The 15882-nt window shown below is 62.7% G+C and overlaps 1 protein-coding gene across 3 annotated transcripts; it reads right to left on the bottom strand.

Moving 5' to 3' along the window:
• Positions 1-5: 5 nt before the first annotated feature.
• CPSF1 (cleavage and polyadenylation specific factor 1) lies at positions 6-15527 on the bottom strand. 3 transcript variants are annotated; one of them, XM_029202133.1, is made up of 37 exons: positions 15235-15387; positions 8365-8392; positions 8130-8272; positions 7957-8037; positions 7699-7850; positions 7465-7611; positions 7180-7319; positions 6996-7106; positions 6824-6917; positions 6651-6738; positions 6457-6579; positions 6324-6375; positions 6146-6240; positions 5995-6069; positions 5832-5912; positions 5669-5758; positions 5341-5451; positions 5113-5254; positions 4849-5027; positions 4635-4771; positions 4378-4552; positions 4088-4294; positions 3930-4019; positions 3696-3839; positions 3460-3612; positions 2567-2683; positions 2378-2468; positions 2222-2306; positions 1631-1772; positions 1390-1542; positions 1137-1313; positions 980-1046; positions 863-910; positions 623-778; positions 415-544; positions 196-334; positions 6-103 (listed from the first exon to the last, which is right to left on the bottom strand). In XM_029202133.1, exons 1-37 carry the CDS (start codon positions 15376-15378, stop codon positions 56-58), a joined length of 4335 nt encoding a protein of 1444 aa, XP_029057966.1. In that variant the 5' UTR covers positions 15379-15387; the 3' UTR covers positions 6-55. The 3 variants fall into 3 exon arrangements, with proteins under 3 accessions (XP_029057966.1, XP_029057964.1, XP_029057965.1); XM_029202131.1 differs by having other exon boundaries at positions 863-1046; positions 15235-15527; XM_029202132.1 differs by having other exon boundaries at positions 863-1046; positions 4635-4768; positions 15235-15527.
• Between the last annotated feature and the right edge of the window lie 355 nt (positions 15528-15882).

Below are 15882 nucleotides of genomic sequence, written 5' to 3'. Positions count from 1 at the left end.
TTTTCTTTGTGTTTTGTACAAAAGCGGGGTGGGGAAAGTGGCAGTATCCAGGGGTCTAGAAGTGGGCAGTGACTCGGTCCGTCTCCAACAGGTCGTCCAGGATCTGTGGGGAGAGAGGTGGGTGAGGGCAGGGGGCAGGGGGTGGGGTGGGGGTGGCTGGGGGCACGTGGAGGGGCAGGGCGGCGGGCGGCTCACGATGTCGGGCGTGGTGCCAATCTTCTTGGCCAGCTCCCCGCGCTCCATGGTGCTCAGGTACAGGTAGCGGTTGAGCAGCTCCCCATCCAGGACATTGCGCACCGCATTCTGTAGGACGCGCCGGTCCACGTGCAGCATCCTGGGGGTAGGCACGGAGGCAGTGAAGAGTCGGGACAGATGCGGGGTGGTGGGAGAGGGGCGGGGCGGCGGCAGGCTCACCGGAAGGCACGCGGGTTGAGGCCGGCGTGGTGGGGCAGCATGGTGGTCAGTGCGTTCTGTAGCATCAGCAGCCGCCGGTAGGTCTTCTCCTGCATGGGCAGCAGGAGGCCGATGCCGCCGTCCAGCGTGGCTAAAGCCGACACGGTGTGAGCCCCGTGGGCCCCACCACGCCCCACTGCCACCTCAGCCCCCTCCGCCCCACACTCACCAAACCACGTGATGTGCTTATTCTCCCACACAACGGACTTCTTGCTGGGCCCTTCAGCAGCCCCCCGGCAGGGGGTCCTCCAGAACGTGTTCACGTGGGCGCCCACGTGGAAGTCCGCCCGGCGCAGCAGCCGCATGCCCCCGAAGCTCTCCTTGGCTGGGCCAGAGGGACCTCAGGTCACTGCCTGCCCGGCCCCATGCCCGACCCCCCTGACCAGGAGAGGGTGGAGGGGACACTCACCTTCTGGCAGGTACATGTAGACCATAAGGTTGCGGTCACGGTCAGACACTAGGGAACAGAGCCCACAGTCAGCCCCAGCCCCAGTGACGTCCCGGGGACCCCAGCCCCCATGCTCACCCAGGAAGCCCAGCTGTGCACTGTCCACCATGAAGTCCACGCTGTACACTTCCAGGGGTTTGGCGTCCTGAGGACGGGAGGGGAGGGGAGGGACGGACGTCAGGGTGGGCCTGGGGCAGCACTCACCCACCCGCCGTGCAGCCCAGCCCCTTGGTACCCGGGACACGAGGCTCAGCGTCTTGCTCTCCTCCTGGTAGCGCAGCAGCGAGATGCTCTTCATGACGTCCGCGGCCAGGATGAAGTTCTTGACGCTGATCATCTGGTGGATGTAGAGCTGTGTGTCGATGAAGGCCATGCCTGTCAGCTCGCTGGCCCGCAGGCTCCACAGGAAGATCTGGGGGGTGGGAGGGGTGGGCGGTGAGTGGTGGGCAGTGAGCGGTGGGTGCCAGGGTGGGCGGAGAGGGGCACACCTTCTGGCCGATGGCCGACACCAGGTGGCCGTTGCAGTGGCACAGGGCAGTCACGGGCCCCTTCTGCTCCTTCTCGTACAAGACCTTGAACTTGTTCTTGGTCAGGGGCTGGCCAGGCTCGGGCACCACCTCGATCACGTCCATGATCAGGATCTGTCAGGGAAGGCGGGTGGGTGATTCACAGGGGCTGCGTGCAGGCCGCTGGGCACTGCCTGCCTCCCACCCCCTGCCGGCCGCTTACCCGCCCTCGGCACGTGACCTCCTCCCCTTGCATGAGGCAGGTCCCGGCGGCTACGTAGCCCTTGAGGCCGGACACGGTTTCCTCACTGCGCAGCGACACCGTCTTCATGCAGGTCACATGCTCCCACTCCTCTAGCTCGATCCTGCATCAGCCCAGGTCAGGACAGCAGCCCAGGTCAGGACAGCTGCCCAGGTCGGGACAGCAGCCCAGGTCGGGACAGCAGCCCAGGTCAGGACAGCTAGCCGAGGTCAGGACAGCTAGCCCAGGTCAGGACAGCTGCCCAGGTCGGGACAGCAGCCCAGGTCAGGACAGCAGCCCAGGTCAAGACAGCCCAGGTCAGGACAGCTGCCCAGGTCGGGACAGGAGCCCAGGTCGGGACAGTTAACCCAGGTCGGGACAGCTAACCCAGGTCGGGACAGCTGCCCAGGTCGGGACAGGAGCCCAGGTCGGGACAGCTAACCCAGGTCGGGACAGCTAACCCAGGTCGGGACAGCAGCCCAGGTCGGGACAGCTAACCCAAGTCGGGACAGCAGCCCAGACCGGGACAGCAGCCCAGGCCAGCCACCAGCCCCGACCTGGGCCCAGCCTCACCTGGCGTTGGGGATGGCCTCCCAGCTGACCGGGGAGATGAGCTGGATGGAGAAGGCCTCCTGCTGAGGGTGGATGTAACGGTCATCTGCACGGACAAAGGGGTGACAGTCAGGGAGGGTGGCCCCGAGAACGGGCCCAGCCTGGGGCACCTCGCACCTCTCTCAATGGTCTCAAACTCCTTCTCCTCGCCCGTCATGCGCGGGATGCGGGTGCACGGCGTGTTGGTGCTGGTGGCAACAGCATACACCTGGTGGAGGGGAGGGCGGGGAGGGTGTCACATGCCAGAGGCCAGGCCCCCAGGCCCCAAAGGTCCCTGGTGCGGTGGGGTGGGGGGCGGTGTCAGACCTTGGACTCCACATGGTAAGCCACATAGTGGGCCGTGCAGCGCAGCGGGATCTTCCTGACAGGCCACGGGGCATCGTAGGACAAGTAGGCAGGCAAGACACTGATCCTCAGCTCGCCCTGGGTGGGGCAGGGAGTTAGCGAGGGCTGGCACACCCCAAAGGCCAAGCCGATGAACCCAGGCCTCCAAGGGCTCCCTTGGGTCAGCCCTCAGCTCTGCTGGAATGGGTGGTGAGAGACCGCAGCGTCCAGGCACCACGGCCCACTGTCCTGCGCTTTGTGGGCTTCCCATCCCTTCAGCCAAGCTCGCCCAGGGCTGGGACACTGGCCACAGCTGTGGTCTGGGCCGGGACAAGGGAATAGCCAGGCTCAGGCGGTGCTGGAGGCTGCAGGCGAAGGGTGGGCGGCACACACACAGGCCACACCAGAGTCTGCACAAACAAGCACGGGTGCCCTGCCGGGGCCCCGAGCCAGTTTCCTCCGCCCACAGTTGTAAGCGCACCAGCACCTACAAAGCACCTACCACGTCACCATCACTGAGTCCTCAGGGTGCTGACACCTTGGTGACAGGTAAGGAAACTCAGGTTCAGAGAGGGTGAGCATCTCACCCAGTCACACAGCTTCTAAGGGGCAGAGCTGGGGTCCAAGCCAGCAGAGCAGTGACTGGACCCTGGTTGCCCAGGCGGGTGCCCTTGTGGGCTACAGCCTCCAGTCCCGACCTCCCCAACTCGGCCTTGGCTCCCACCACCCTCTGGACACACTCTGACTCTCCATTCCAGGGTGCCCCCATCCCGAGCCACTGAGCGCCTCTTTTCTGGGGCCCCAGCACCTGGTCCTGCTTGGGCAGCATTGGCGAGTGTCAGAGAGCCAGGCTGGGCCGCATGGGGCCTCCCTACCTGTCTGTTGAAGTACAGGAAGCCGCGGGGGCAGTTGACGTTGTGGAATGGGGCGAAGGAGTCGATGGGGCCATCGATGCCCATGGGGTGCAGCCGCAGGGCCCCCCGGCCAGTCACCAGGAGCCAGTGGGGCGAGGGGCCGCAGATGAACACCTGCGGGCAGGCAGTGTGAGGAGGCTGCCGGGGCCGGAGCCCTGTCGGCCGCAGCCCAGGCTCCCTTGGAGCCGCCAGCCTACCCCCGAGTAGCCGTAAATGTCCTCAAAGTAGCGGAACCGCGCCACACGGCCTCGGGCCCCGGCACCCTCCTCAGCACTGCCGCCTTCGGCCTTCTTCTTGGACGGCTTTGGCTTCTTCTCTCGGAAGTTGATGCTGTGCGGGACCTGGGGGGGCGCCGCGGCCGTGAGGGCCAGGTCCTCCCCGCACCCCTGCTCCACACCCTCCCCACACCCAGCAGAGCCCAGACGCTGCACCTTCTTGAAGCGAACTTTGAGGTTCCCCTGGCCGAGCTGTGAGTCGTGGGGGAAGGCCTCGTACACGAGCAGCTCCTGGTCCACGTGCACCTGGGGGCGGGCAGGTTGTCAGGGGCGGGGGCTGCGCAGAGCCCGGGGGCGGGCGGGGCCACACTCACCAGCAAGTAGGGCCTGCGCTGGCGGCTCCCCAGCGCCACCAGCAGCACCTCCTTGACGAGGGGCAGCTCGCCCTGGCGCGTGGCCTCTTCCTTCCGGGCCTCGCCCTGGGTGGTGGGCTGACCAAAGGAGCTGTCCACCAGGACCCGCTGCCCCACAGGGAAGTTCTTCACCAGGAACACCAGCCGCCAGTCGGGGAGCTGGTAGATCTGCGGGGACAGCAGCAATTAGCTGGGCGGGGCGGGGCACGAGCGGGGGACGGGGGCCACGCTGGACACGGGGCGCCACGCACCTCCATGGTTCCGTTCTCCCGCACCAGCAGGCACCAGTGGGTGGGCTCAGCCCGGAAGGGGGTGGGGTCCCGGTCGGCGGGGGGCTGGCTGCTCCTGCGGGCCTCCTCCTTGCTGGGGCTGAAGAGGGAGCCCGAGTCTCCGTAAAGCATCTCCTCCTCGTCATCCACCGTGGGGCTGGGGGCCAGCAGACACGTCAGTCACAGGCAGCCTGCCCCAGGGGCCCCGGTCCCAGCCTGCAGCCCAGCCCCACACACACCTGGTCTCTGAGCCCTGGCACTCGGCCTCTGAGCCGCTGCGGCCGCCCAGCTCGTCGCGGGCCCCGCCCAGGCGGCTCTCGGTGGTGAACATGCCGCTGACATCCCGGTACACGCAGAGCGTAATCACCTTGGACTGCTGCGGGGATGGGGGGGGGGCAGTGGGGGGGGGGGGGGGGGGGTCAGCCGGCCCCAGGGACGGAGGAGGGAGCCTACGTGGTGCAGCGGGGGCTTGTGCAGCGCCAGGCGGTGGTGGCGGCCCCCATACGAGTCACTCTTGAGCAGGAACATGGTGACGTGGCCCTCGGCACTCATGATGACCACGTAGGGGTCGGCCACGGCGCACTGCACGATGGGAGAGCCCAGGTCCACGGGGATGAAGTGCAGCTGGTTCACTATGGACACAGGCCTGTCAGCAAAGGGCAGTCAGCACGCACTAGCCCTGGACCCCATCCTGCCTGCCCGTGTGGCCCGGCCCACCTCCTTCCAACAGGCGGATGCCGAGTGGCGACACTTGCACGATGTAGCGATTGTCCCCGATGTTGCCAGCAAAGACTGTGGGGCCCTGCGTGGCGAAGCCGCTGGTGTCCAGCTCCATGATCTCCTGCCCCGTCTGTAGGATCTGTGGGTGACAGTGGGTGATGGTGGGTGAGGTGCAGCCCCCACCGGCGGCCCCCCCGCCCCAGGCTGCCGGGCGGGCCCCGTCACCATGGTGGAGTCTTCCCGGCTCAGGATAAGGAAGCCGTGTCTCCGCCCATCGTCATCTGCTTCGGGTGCGCTGGGCTCCTGCTCCGCCCCCTCCCCCTTGGTGCTCTCCTCCTGTGAAGGCAGAAGGAGAGCAGGAATCCCACCGCCCAGCCCCAGGTGCCCGGAGCGCCGAGCCACAGCAAGCCCGTGGCCAAGCCCGCCTGAGCTGTAGATTGGCAGAGCCTGGTGCTGGGACCAGCAGCCTCTAGGCCACCCACACACAGGCCAGGTGGGCGGCAGCTCTGGGCCCCCGCACCGCCCAGGCCTCGCCAACCTGGGGCGCACCTACCTGCTCCTTCCGCACAGGGGCGATGACTGTCCACATGTCATAGCAGCCAGGAAGCTCAAAGGTTGTCACCACCTGGGGCCGGATGCTCTTCTGGAAGGACACGAGGGGTGTCAGCAAGAGCACCCGGGCCCGCCAGGAGGCGCCACCCCTGCCCCCTACACACCTGCAGCACCGACAGGGCCCCGTTCTTCCCGTAGCCGGAGCACACCACGATCTCCAGGTCTGGCTCGGGACTGTTCTGAAACTGCATGGCGGGCAGGGGGGTGAGGACGGCACCTCCCTGCTGTGCAACCTGCCCCACCACCACCTCGCCCCCGAGCGGGCACCTCTTCAGAGAGGAAGGCGGGCTCGCCCATGGCGGCGTTGGCACAGGGTCCGATGTTGAGGATGCTGTCACACACCTGCGGGCACAGCAGTGGTCAGGCGGGCAGGCGGGGCAGGCGGGGCAGGCGGTGACCCCTCTATGCCCAGGCTCACCTCAAAGGAGTAAGTGGCCAGCTGTGTGCCTGACTGGGCCTCGCTGCCGTACACCTCAATCTCGTCCACCTCGTCCTGCGGCACTGACTTGCCCCCTACAGCATGTGGAAAGGCCACCTGAGCCCACCTGGCTGCCCAGTCCAGCCCCCGCCCTCGGCCCTCACCTGATGGCCCTCACCTGACCAGCCCGCTGTGGCGTCCACGCGCTTCTTCTTGGAGGGCGGCTCCTCCTGTGAGGCAGGTGGGGTGGTGAGCAGCCCTCGAGGCCACCCCGCATGGGAGGGCAGCATCCCCACAGTCCCCGCACCCACCTTGTCGGCAACCTCCCGGGCGGTGCCGGCCGGGGGCTCCTGCAGCTTTTCCGTGTACTTGAGGAGCAGGGAGTTGCCCAGGCGAGAGCCAAGGAACAGGTATCCGGGCTCCATGGTGACCATCTGAAGGCAGGACGGGGGTGAGGGCGAGGCCCAGTCCAGACCCGGGGCCGCCCCCCCGAGACCCCACTCACACTAGTGGTGAGGACGCTGGCGGCGGCCTTGTCGAAGTGGAAGGCGCGGACGCTGCGCATGCCGTCCGTGATAAGCGTCAGCACGTAGCTGCCGGGAGGGACACGCTGAGCTGGCGCGGAGGACCCACACCACCCGCCAGAGAGGACGGGGCTCCCTGGAGTGGGAGACTCACATCTCGCCGCCCTTGAGGGAGATGACCATCTTGTCGTAGGAGATGAAGGCTGCCTGGGCACAGTCCAGGGTGATCCGCACACCCTCCTGGGTGCCTGTGGTGGGGAGTCAGCCGGACCCAGCAGCCTCCCGCCCCCCCCCACACCCCTCGGCCCCGGCACCCCGACACTCACGCAGGGGAAAGGCAGTGGTGCCGGTGGTGAGGCTGTTGAGGGCCACGCCGTAGGGGGGGACGCTCTGGTTCAGGTACAGCAGCGAGTTGACAGCAAAGACCACCACCCCGCCTGGAGGTGGACACGCTGGTGGGTGGGGCCCAGCGCTCTCCATACCCACCCCCTCCAAGCAGCCCCACCTCACCTATGGGCTTGGGCACGGCAAGGGCCTGGGTGCAGTCAAAAGGCAGGCTGGTGAGGGACCAGATGACGGGGTGGACCTTCTGCGTGATGTTCAGCGAAATGGCCACAATGGAGCACGTGTCCTGCCGCACAGCCACCCGCCTGGGACCAGGACAGCGCGTCAGTCCCCAGTCCCGCCCCACAGAGACTCGCCCGGCTCCTCCCTCCCTCCCTCCCTCCCTCCCCCGGGGCGGGCCTCTCCCCGGGTCAGGGCCACAGCCATGGCCACAGCAGCGCAGGACCTCACCCAGGCCAGGTCTGGTTGGGCTCAAACAGGATGAGCAGGGTGGGCTCGTAGTAGCCGTGCAGGAACTGCAGGTCGACAATGTTGAGAAGCTTCTCGTCCAGGGCCCTCACGTCAATGATGTAGCTGGGCAGGAAGCTGGACCTCTGCCTGGGGGCAAAGGGCTTCAGCTGGGGAGGGGTACGGGGAGGGAACCCCGGCTCGGCAGCGCCTTGCCTCCCCTGCCTGGGCACTCACCCCTCACCCACGAGCCCCTCGTGCTCCTCGGCCAGGCTCTCCCTGCGGAAGGGAAGGACCACCAGCCGCGTGCCGTAGATGAGCATGGCCGCGCAGCGCCCGTCGGGGTCCACGCGCACCCGCGGCGTGTGCACGTTCTGCACGAAGCCGTCCTGCAGGGGAGGGGCATCAGGCAGGCCCTGGCAGGGGACCCCGCGGGGAGCCAGGGGGCGGGGCGAGGCAGGGGGTGGGGCGGGGCAGGGGCGGGGCTAGGCCTACCCGCAGCTCAGGCTCCTCAAAGTAGTGCAGAGACAGGGTCTTGAGATCGTGGGTGCCCGGGTCGTATTCCACTACCGACAGCTGGGGGCGGCAGGTCAGAACCGGGCCCGCCCACCGCAGCCCCCCGCCCGGCTCCCGCCCCCACTGCCCCCCCCCCCGCCCCCCACTCCCACCTTGGCATCCTTGAAGCTCAGGAGCAGGGCATCCCTCTTGGCGCCCGCCAGCTGCACACTGGCCATGGACATGACGTTGCCGAAGAAAGAGAAGGAAGCCACCAGCTCCAGCTTTTCCCGGTGCTCCCGGTGGGCCTTCCCCTCTGCAGAGAGCCAGTGGGTAGGGATCTGGGCCGCGTGCCCCAGCCGCCAACCCCCAGGTGCGTGGCCAGGCAGCCACCCTGCGCTCACTCACCTGCGCTCCTGTCATTCTTGGTCGGCACCTGTAGGAGGGAGAAGGAGGGAGGGCAGTGAGGGGCCCACCTCATGGAGGGACAGGAGAAGACCACCCAAGGCCGGCCCTGCAGCCAGGAGCCCCACGGGGCTCGCCACAGTGGAGCGTGCGACCAGACACTGCTAGATACGGCCGTGCCCACAGACTCAGATGCCAGACACACTGGCATCTGGGGTCCCCAGCCCGCCCCAGGGCTCCTCCTCAGGAAGCTCCCCACCCAGCTTCCCCAGCAGCCGTCCCGACACGGGACGCTCAGGGTCAAAGGATGGACAGCACTCTCTGTGCACCCCCAACCCACCCCAGACTCACCCTGGGCCCAGCCATGGCTGCCACCAGCTGCCAATGACACGTGATTGCTATGAAGAAGGAACCCCGGCTCTGCTGACATGCCGGGCGCACCCCTGAGCCCGAACTGGGTATGACGGTGACCCCAACACGGGGCTATGGCCCTCGCCCCATCTGTGTCCTACCGACTACCTTCCCCAGGGCAGGAGGGTGTCTCCAAGTGAGCCTGGTGACATTTGAAAGGATACTACACCACAACCAAGTTGCTATTCCAAGCATGCAAAGTCAGTTTACCACAAGAATGCCCATTGCTACAATCTACCAAAGTCTCAAAATTAAGGAAAAAAATCATGTATGGTTTTCAATGGATATGAAAAGCATTTGATGAAATTTAGACCCATTCACGATAGAAATTCTTACTAACCCAAGAATACAACTTCCTTAATCAAATAAAGGTCATCCACAGTAAATCTATAGCAAGTGTCGCACGTGAACTACAATGTGAAATGAGGACCGGGCCTGGACAGCCTCTCCCCTCGCCAGACACGAGGTCAAGACCCAGAGACCAGCTGCGATTCTGTACAGACGCAAGACACGGAGTAAAAACGTAAATCCATTGTAAGAGACATAGGGACATACTCAAATGGTCTAACGCACCACTGGCAACACAGAAGGACGGAGGAAGGAAAAGGACAGAACCCATAACTGAAGAAATGACCAAAAATATTCCGCTAAGATGCATCGGCCTACAGATTCAAGGCCAGCCAGCAAGTCCCGAAGCAGAGGGTAAATGCAAAGAGGCACGTCGCAGTTGAAGGACAGGAAACCAAAGACAAAGACAAGTATCATAACAGTGGTCAGAGGCAGAAAGAGACAACACCTTCATACAAACTCATATTCAGGGACTTCTCTGGTGGTCCAGTGGTTAAGACCCCGCGCTCCCAATGCAGGGGGCCCTGGTTCGATCCCTGGTCGGGGAACTAAGATCCCACACGCGTGCCACAACTAAAAAGCCCGCATGGCGCAACGAAGACCCCACGTGCCGCGAGTAAGGCCCAGCGCAGCCAAAAGAAATAAACATTTTAAAAAACAAACTGATTTTCAACAGAAACTACAGAAGCCAGTGCTTTAATGTGATGAAAGAAAAAGGTCAACCTAGAATTCTAAACCCAATGAAAATATCCCTCAAAAGGGAAGTTGAGGGCTTCCCTGGTGGCGCAGTGGTTGAGAGTCCGCCTGCCGATGCAGGGGACACGGGTTCGTGCCCCAGTCCGGGAAGATCCCACATGCCACGGAGCGGCTGGGCCCGTGAGCCATGGCCGCTGAGCCTGCGCATCCGGAGCCTGTGCTCCGCAACGGGAGAGGCCACAACAGGGAGAGGCCTGCGTACCGCAAAAAGAAAAAAAAAAGGGAAGCTGAAATAAAAACATTTGCAGACAAACAAAAGTGGAACAAGTTCACTGACAGCAGAAACTCTTCAAGAATTGCTAACGGAAGGTCTTCAGGCTGAAGACCCCAGAAGATAAAAAAAGGCTACAACCTACTGAATAGAATAAGAATCCATGAGCCTGTGGTGTTATAAAGAAAGGAATGAATACAGGGAGAAAGGAGAGCCCACCAAGAAGGTAGCAGAGAGGGTGGGGTCAGGAAAAGCACCACAGTCGCGTCACCGTCACCATGGACGCTGACAACCGCAATCACTGCTGCTGAAACTGGAAGAGGAAGGTCTGAGCAGTAAGACGGCATTTACCGTCTCAAAGTCCCAACATCCCAGTGGGAGAGCTGGCAGGCTGCTCACCCCACCGAGCCACCTACGGCAGCACCCGGGGACTGTACCAAGGAGCACCACAGGACACGCTGGCCAGGTGTGACCAGGCCTGAACCACACCAGCACCGGCATCCTGGTTCAGACCACTGGCCTGTGGTTCTGCAGAGACTTTGGTATTGTCTGAACGCACGTGACATGCTGACCTCTAGGAGCCAAGGGGTCCCTGCCTGCAACTTATCCTCCAGGTCCAGGAAAAAAAGACAGAGATACGGCACAAGGTTCACCTTTGGGACTCTGGGTGAGTGTACACAGGAAATCTTTGTGCTTTTGCAACTTTTCCGGGTCTGAAATTATGTAAAACCGAAGTGCTAACGACAGCAATAATGTTCTGCAGAGCTTCTAACCTACGCAGGGGCAAAACTTGTGACGATAGAACAAAGCGTGGGGGTCAAGAGGATAAAGGGTTACAGGACTCCGTGTTGTTTGGGGAAGCTCAGTGGAGCCAGATTGTAATAAACCACAGAGACCTGTTGCGGCCTGAAAGGTATCGGCTAATTAGAAAATAATGCAGGCTTCCCTGGAGGCGCAGTGGTTGGGAGTCCGCCTGCCAGTGCAGGGGACACAGGGTCGAGCCCTGGGCCGGGAAGATCCCACATGCCGCGGAGCAACTAAGCCCGTGCGCCACAACTACAGAGCCTGCGCTCTAGAGCCCGTGCGCCACAACTACAGAGCCTGCGTGCCTAGAGCCCATGCACCACAACAAGAGAAGCCACCGCAATGAGAAGCCCGCGCACGCAACAAAGAGTAGCCCCGGCTCGCCGCAACCAGAGAAAGCCCACGCACAGTGACAAAGACCCAACACGGCCAAAAATAAATAAATAAAATATAATTTTTTTAGAAATTCTTAAAAATAAATAAAATTACGCATTCTTGATTTGACTCTTCCATGTAAATCTCAGAATCAAGATTATGAAATCTTACAAGAAATCTTATGGCAACTTTGAGAAAAAGGACATGGTTTTTGGATTCATCTGAAGAGGGTATGACATCTCTACAATATCGAGACTTCCCATCCATGATACATTTTCTATTTACTTGAGACCGTGCTTAATTTCAAGGAAGTGCTATCCACTTTCTTTCCTCCCAAAGGTCACAGCTGCCCGGCCCTGCAAAGCAGCGAGACCTGCTGCTCCCGCAGCTGCCTGGGGTCTGCTTCCCCCAGGACTGAGGGACCAGGCACATGCCCCACCCCCACCATCTGCTCCCCACTCTTTCCTTCCCTCCCGTCACCACGGCAGCCCCTGCACTTGCACTTGATTCCTTGGGGCAGACCGAAGACAGCCTCCAGAGGGGGCTTACCACCCCCTCTTGAATCCGGGCTGGGGGTGGTGCTCTGAAGGACAGTCAGTGACAAAAGGGATGCTGTGCCCCCAGGGTCTGGCCCTGGCCACGACTGGCCGCTTCCCTCAACGTAAGAAGCTCAACTACCTCAAGGCCGTCTGCCACGAAAACCAAGCCAGCCACGTGGAGAGAAAGGGGAGAGACATGCCCTTCAAGTCACCCAGACAAGACCCAGAGCTCACAGAGCAGAGGCCAGGCGTCCCCACGGTCCCTGCTGTGCCATCCAAGCTCCCGGCTGCCCACAGGTGTGTGCCACCCTGGTGACAGCGCTGTCTGAAGCTCCAGGGCGGGCTGTCCCGCAGCAGTGACTAGGCTGACCCCCAACACGCTCACCCACCCGAGGACTCCACCCAGCCCGCACTCCATCTCCGGCTCCCACACACTCCACTCTCTGGTGTAAGAGTAGGCAAACTTTCCCATGAAGGGCCAGGGAGCAAGTATCTGATTCAGCCTTTGCAGCCGCATCTAGTCTGTCAAGGATCTTCTTGGAATCATTTACAGCCCTTCAGAGGCGTGCGAGCTCCCCTGGATCTTGGTGGGCTGAGAGTGGGCTGTGCTGGGGACCCTGCACAGGCAGCTCCTTCCCTTCAGAGAAAAATGTGCCGTCTCACTCCCCTTAAAAAGTCCTGCTCTTCCTACCAGTTTCTGCTCCATTTCTTCTCTTCCCTTTGCGCAAACCTCTCCCAGGGAGCTGTCTCTGTCCACTGGTACTGACCCTCCTCCTGCACCAGGCTCTTGGCCTCACTGGCCCGCACCCCTGCCTGCCACCAGACCTCCTCGTCGGGGTCACCAGGGGCCTCCAGGCCTCAGGACCCACCTGAGGCTCAGAAACATGGGACCCAGCATCAGGTCCCCAAACGCTGCCCTCCCTCGGCCGCCAGAACACTCTCTGGCTTGGCTGCCACCTCCCTGACCATGCCACTCCCGACTCATCCACGGCTTCTTCTCTTCGTCCTACCCCTCGATGCTGGGGCGCCCCAGGGGCCATCTTCGGGGTGATCGCAACCTGCTGCTACCGCGTCTAAACACCACCCACAGGCTGCAGACCCCGACTCCAGCTCCAGCCCCCAACCCTTCCTGGACATCGACTCCGGCTGTGGAGTGAGCACCTCAAAGTGCCTGTGGTGGCCCCAGCGGCTCCCTGCGCTGGGAGGTCCACGTGGCCCTGACCACTTCTAGATCAGGTTACAAAAGACATGGGGCTTCCAACCCGGCAGGCTGAGTCGTCCTCGGGGAGGCTGTGTGTGGTGCGCAGCCCTGTGGAGAGGCCACACAGTGAGGAACCGATGCCTCGAAAGAAAGCAGAAAACACAACCCCAGTGGGGCCTTCAGAGGACGGCGACCCCAGCCGACGTCTCACTGCAGCCCCAAGAGACCCTGTCGGGGCCGCTCCCGGCTTCCCACCCCGAGACCCTGTGAGGCAGTGCCCGCTGTTTCACGCTGCTGAGCTTTGAGCTTTGGGGCACCTTGTGACGCAGCAACAAGTAACTCCTACGATATCCAAAACGAGCTCCTGACCCCAGTCCCTACGCCCTCCCTGCAGCCTTCTCCCTTCTCAGGTGCCGGCAACTCTGCCCTGCAGGTGCCCTGCAGGCGCTCAGACCGAAATTCCGACCCAGGCAAAGCCTCGACCCTGAAGAGCCTCGGCATCGCCCTGGGCTCCTCTCCCCTGCCCACCCCACATCCCTCCGTCCTGACCCAGGCGCTTCCTGCCACCTCTAGTACCCGCTGCTCCTCCGCACAGCGGCCACAGCGACCCTGGGAGACACCGTCTGGTCAGCTCGCTCCTCTGCCCAAACCTTAACACCCCATCTGCCTCAAGTCACCACTCAGTTCCCACAATGGCCCAGATGGCCGCGATGCCAACGCCCCACCCCCGGCCCGTCACCCCTCTGACCCTCTGCTCTCACCGGCTCACTCCTCCCTCCCTCTCCGCCGCTGGGCTGGTCCCGGAACACTGGCCCCTACTGCCCTGGGAGCTTCGGCTCTGCCTGGAAGCTCTTCTCCCCACACCATCCTCCTGGCCCACTCAAATCTCACCTGCCGAAGGAGGGGAGCTTTAGACCACGCCTGGCTCCATCCCATCCTGTTGGGGGGCGCAGGCGCTTTCGCCTCCAGCATGTGATGTGCTGGCAGCGTGTGGTCCGCCCCCCCAACCAGAACCAGAGCGCCACCCAGGCGGCGGCGCTCTGAGGCAGCGCTCACCAACCCCTCCCAAGATGCTGTGAGCCCTTTTGTAAACCACATAACAATATAAAAACTTCCAGTCTGTCTCTGAAAGTTGACTGAAAACCCGTCTCAGATTTAGTAACAGCAAAGATCCTCCTGTTCAGTGTGGAACCATATATATTTATTTGCAAAATTTCTTTTTCAGTTTTGACTGAAATTTTGACAAAAGCCAAATACTGACCTCAAAACTGCTGTATCGCAAAAGCTTAAACTAAGATTTTTTAATGACACGTATTCAGTCACAAAGCTCTCACATCCTTCTATATTTTGCTTGTTTTGTCACGTGTGAATTAGTACAACAGTACACACGTTTAACACAAAACAAACACCCATGTACTGAGGTAGGTCCCCAGGAAGGTGGCGTCCTCCTGGCTGCCCTCTGGCCCTGTCCACCTGCTGCCCCGCAGACGACAACCCCTCCCACCCCACCTCCACTCTGCACCCCAGTCCAACCCCTCCCCCCCCCATTACTTCTGGCCTGCACACAGGCCTTCCTTCCGCCTGGAACCTACCCCCTCCCCATCCTTGCGCCTGGCTCTTACTCCCGGCTCCTACTCCCCCTTCAAGAACAGATGAGAAGCCGCCTCCTGCAAGAAGTCCCCCTGGACCAAACCTCACACCTCCGGCAACCAAAGCACCCCTGTATCTCCTCTACTGATGGGTTCATCACACTTTACCGACCTCCGACCCACACCTACACCCAGCCTTGTTCTCTTTGCCAGGAAAGTTCTTCCCCCAACAAACTCCTACTCTGCCTAAAACAGGCTCCTCTGATCACTCATTCTCTCCTCCATTTCCTCAGCTGCCCCTTCTGCAGGCTGCAGTGTGTCTACAGGTGTGTTCGCACGTGTGCATTTGGTCAGCGGGTGTCCTCCTGCCCCAAGTTTTTGCAGGTTTTGTTCACTACTGCATCGCTACCACCTAGCGCACAGCAGGTGTTCATGTAATTTGCTAAAAAGACGAAAGAGCAAATGAGACGCGCAGGGCAGGCCTCTGAGCCCGCCAGGCGTGGGAAGAGGTGGAGGAACGTGGCAGCGAAGAGAACAGGCTCTGGACACAACCAACCACGGGGCCCGTCTGGCCTGCCTCTCTGTCTGTACCGGGCAACCCTCGCCGCGTGGCGCTGCGGCTGGAGCGGGCCTACCTACCTCGGCGTCGCGGTTGAGGCGGTACACGTAGAGCTGCGATGTCCCGGCCACCACGAGGTTGCGCTCGCTGTTGTTAAAAAAGTTGCAATACATCGAGAACTCGAGGCCGGTGGGCGGATGCGCCTGCTTGTATACGGCGTACATGGCGCCGAGCCCGGGCTGCACAGAGCCGGAAGGCGACGAGATGAGCCGGGCCGCCGGCGCACGACCCCAGGACCGCTCGCCCGCCGGCCACCCACCTAGCAGTTGGAGCCGGGTGGCGGGGGACCCGTACGGCAGCGAACACGGCCCGGCAGAGCCCGGAAGCCGCGCGCCGAGGTTCCGTGTTTCTGCGCTTGCGCAGTGCCGCCAAGGCGCAGCTGCCGCGGGGGCGACAGCGGCCCCTGGTGGTCTGGGGCGGCCTCGAGGCTCCGCCTCCGGAGCCCCGAAAACCGAGCTCTCTCAAGATCCAGAGTCCCACTGCGGGCGAACGCAGGAGCGGGTTGGAAACCGGACGGGGGCTGAGGCGGCTCAGGGCCGCCGGTCAGGGCCCTGCCCGCCCCAGGACCTCAGAATGGGGTCACCGCTGAGGGTCTCGCCCGCAGGAAGAGGCGAGGTCTTAGGCGCCCTGCCGGGTGCCGAAGCCCAGCTCAGCCAGACGAGCCTCGC

This window comes from Monodon monoceros, unplaced genomic scaffold (assembly GCF_005190385.1).
Source record: "Monodon monoceros isolate NGI ecotype Baffin Bay Population unplaced genomic scaffold, NGI_Narwhal_1 Super_Scaffold_5, whole genome shotgun sequence".
Lineage (NCBI taxonomy): Eukaryota > Metazoa > Chordata > Mammalia > Artiodactyla > Monodontidae > Monodon > Monodon monoceros.
Note: the sequence above shows the minus strand (reverse complement) of the source record. Positions and strands in the feature narration are given on the sequence as shown.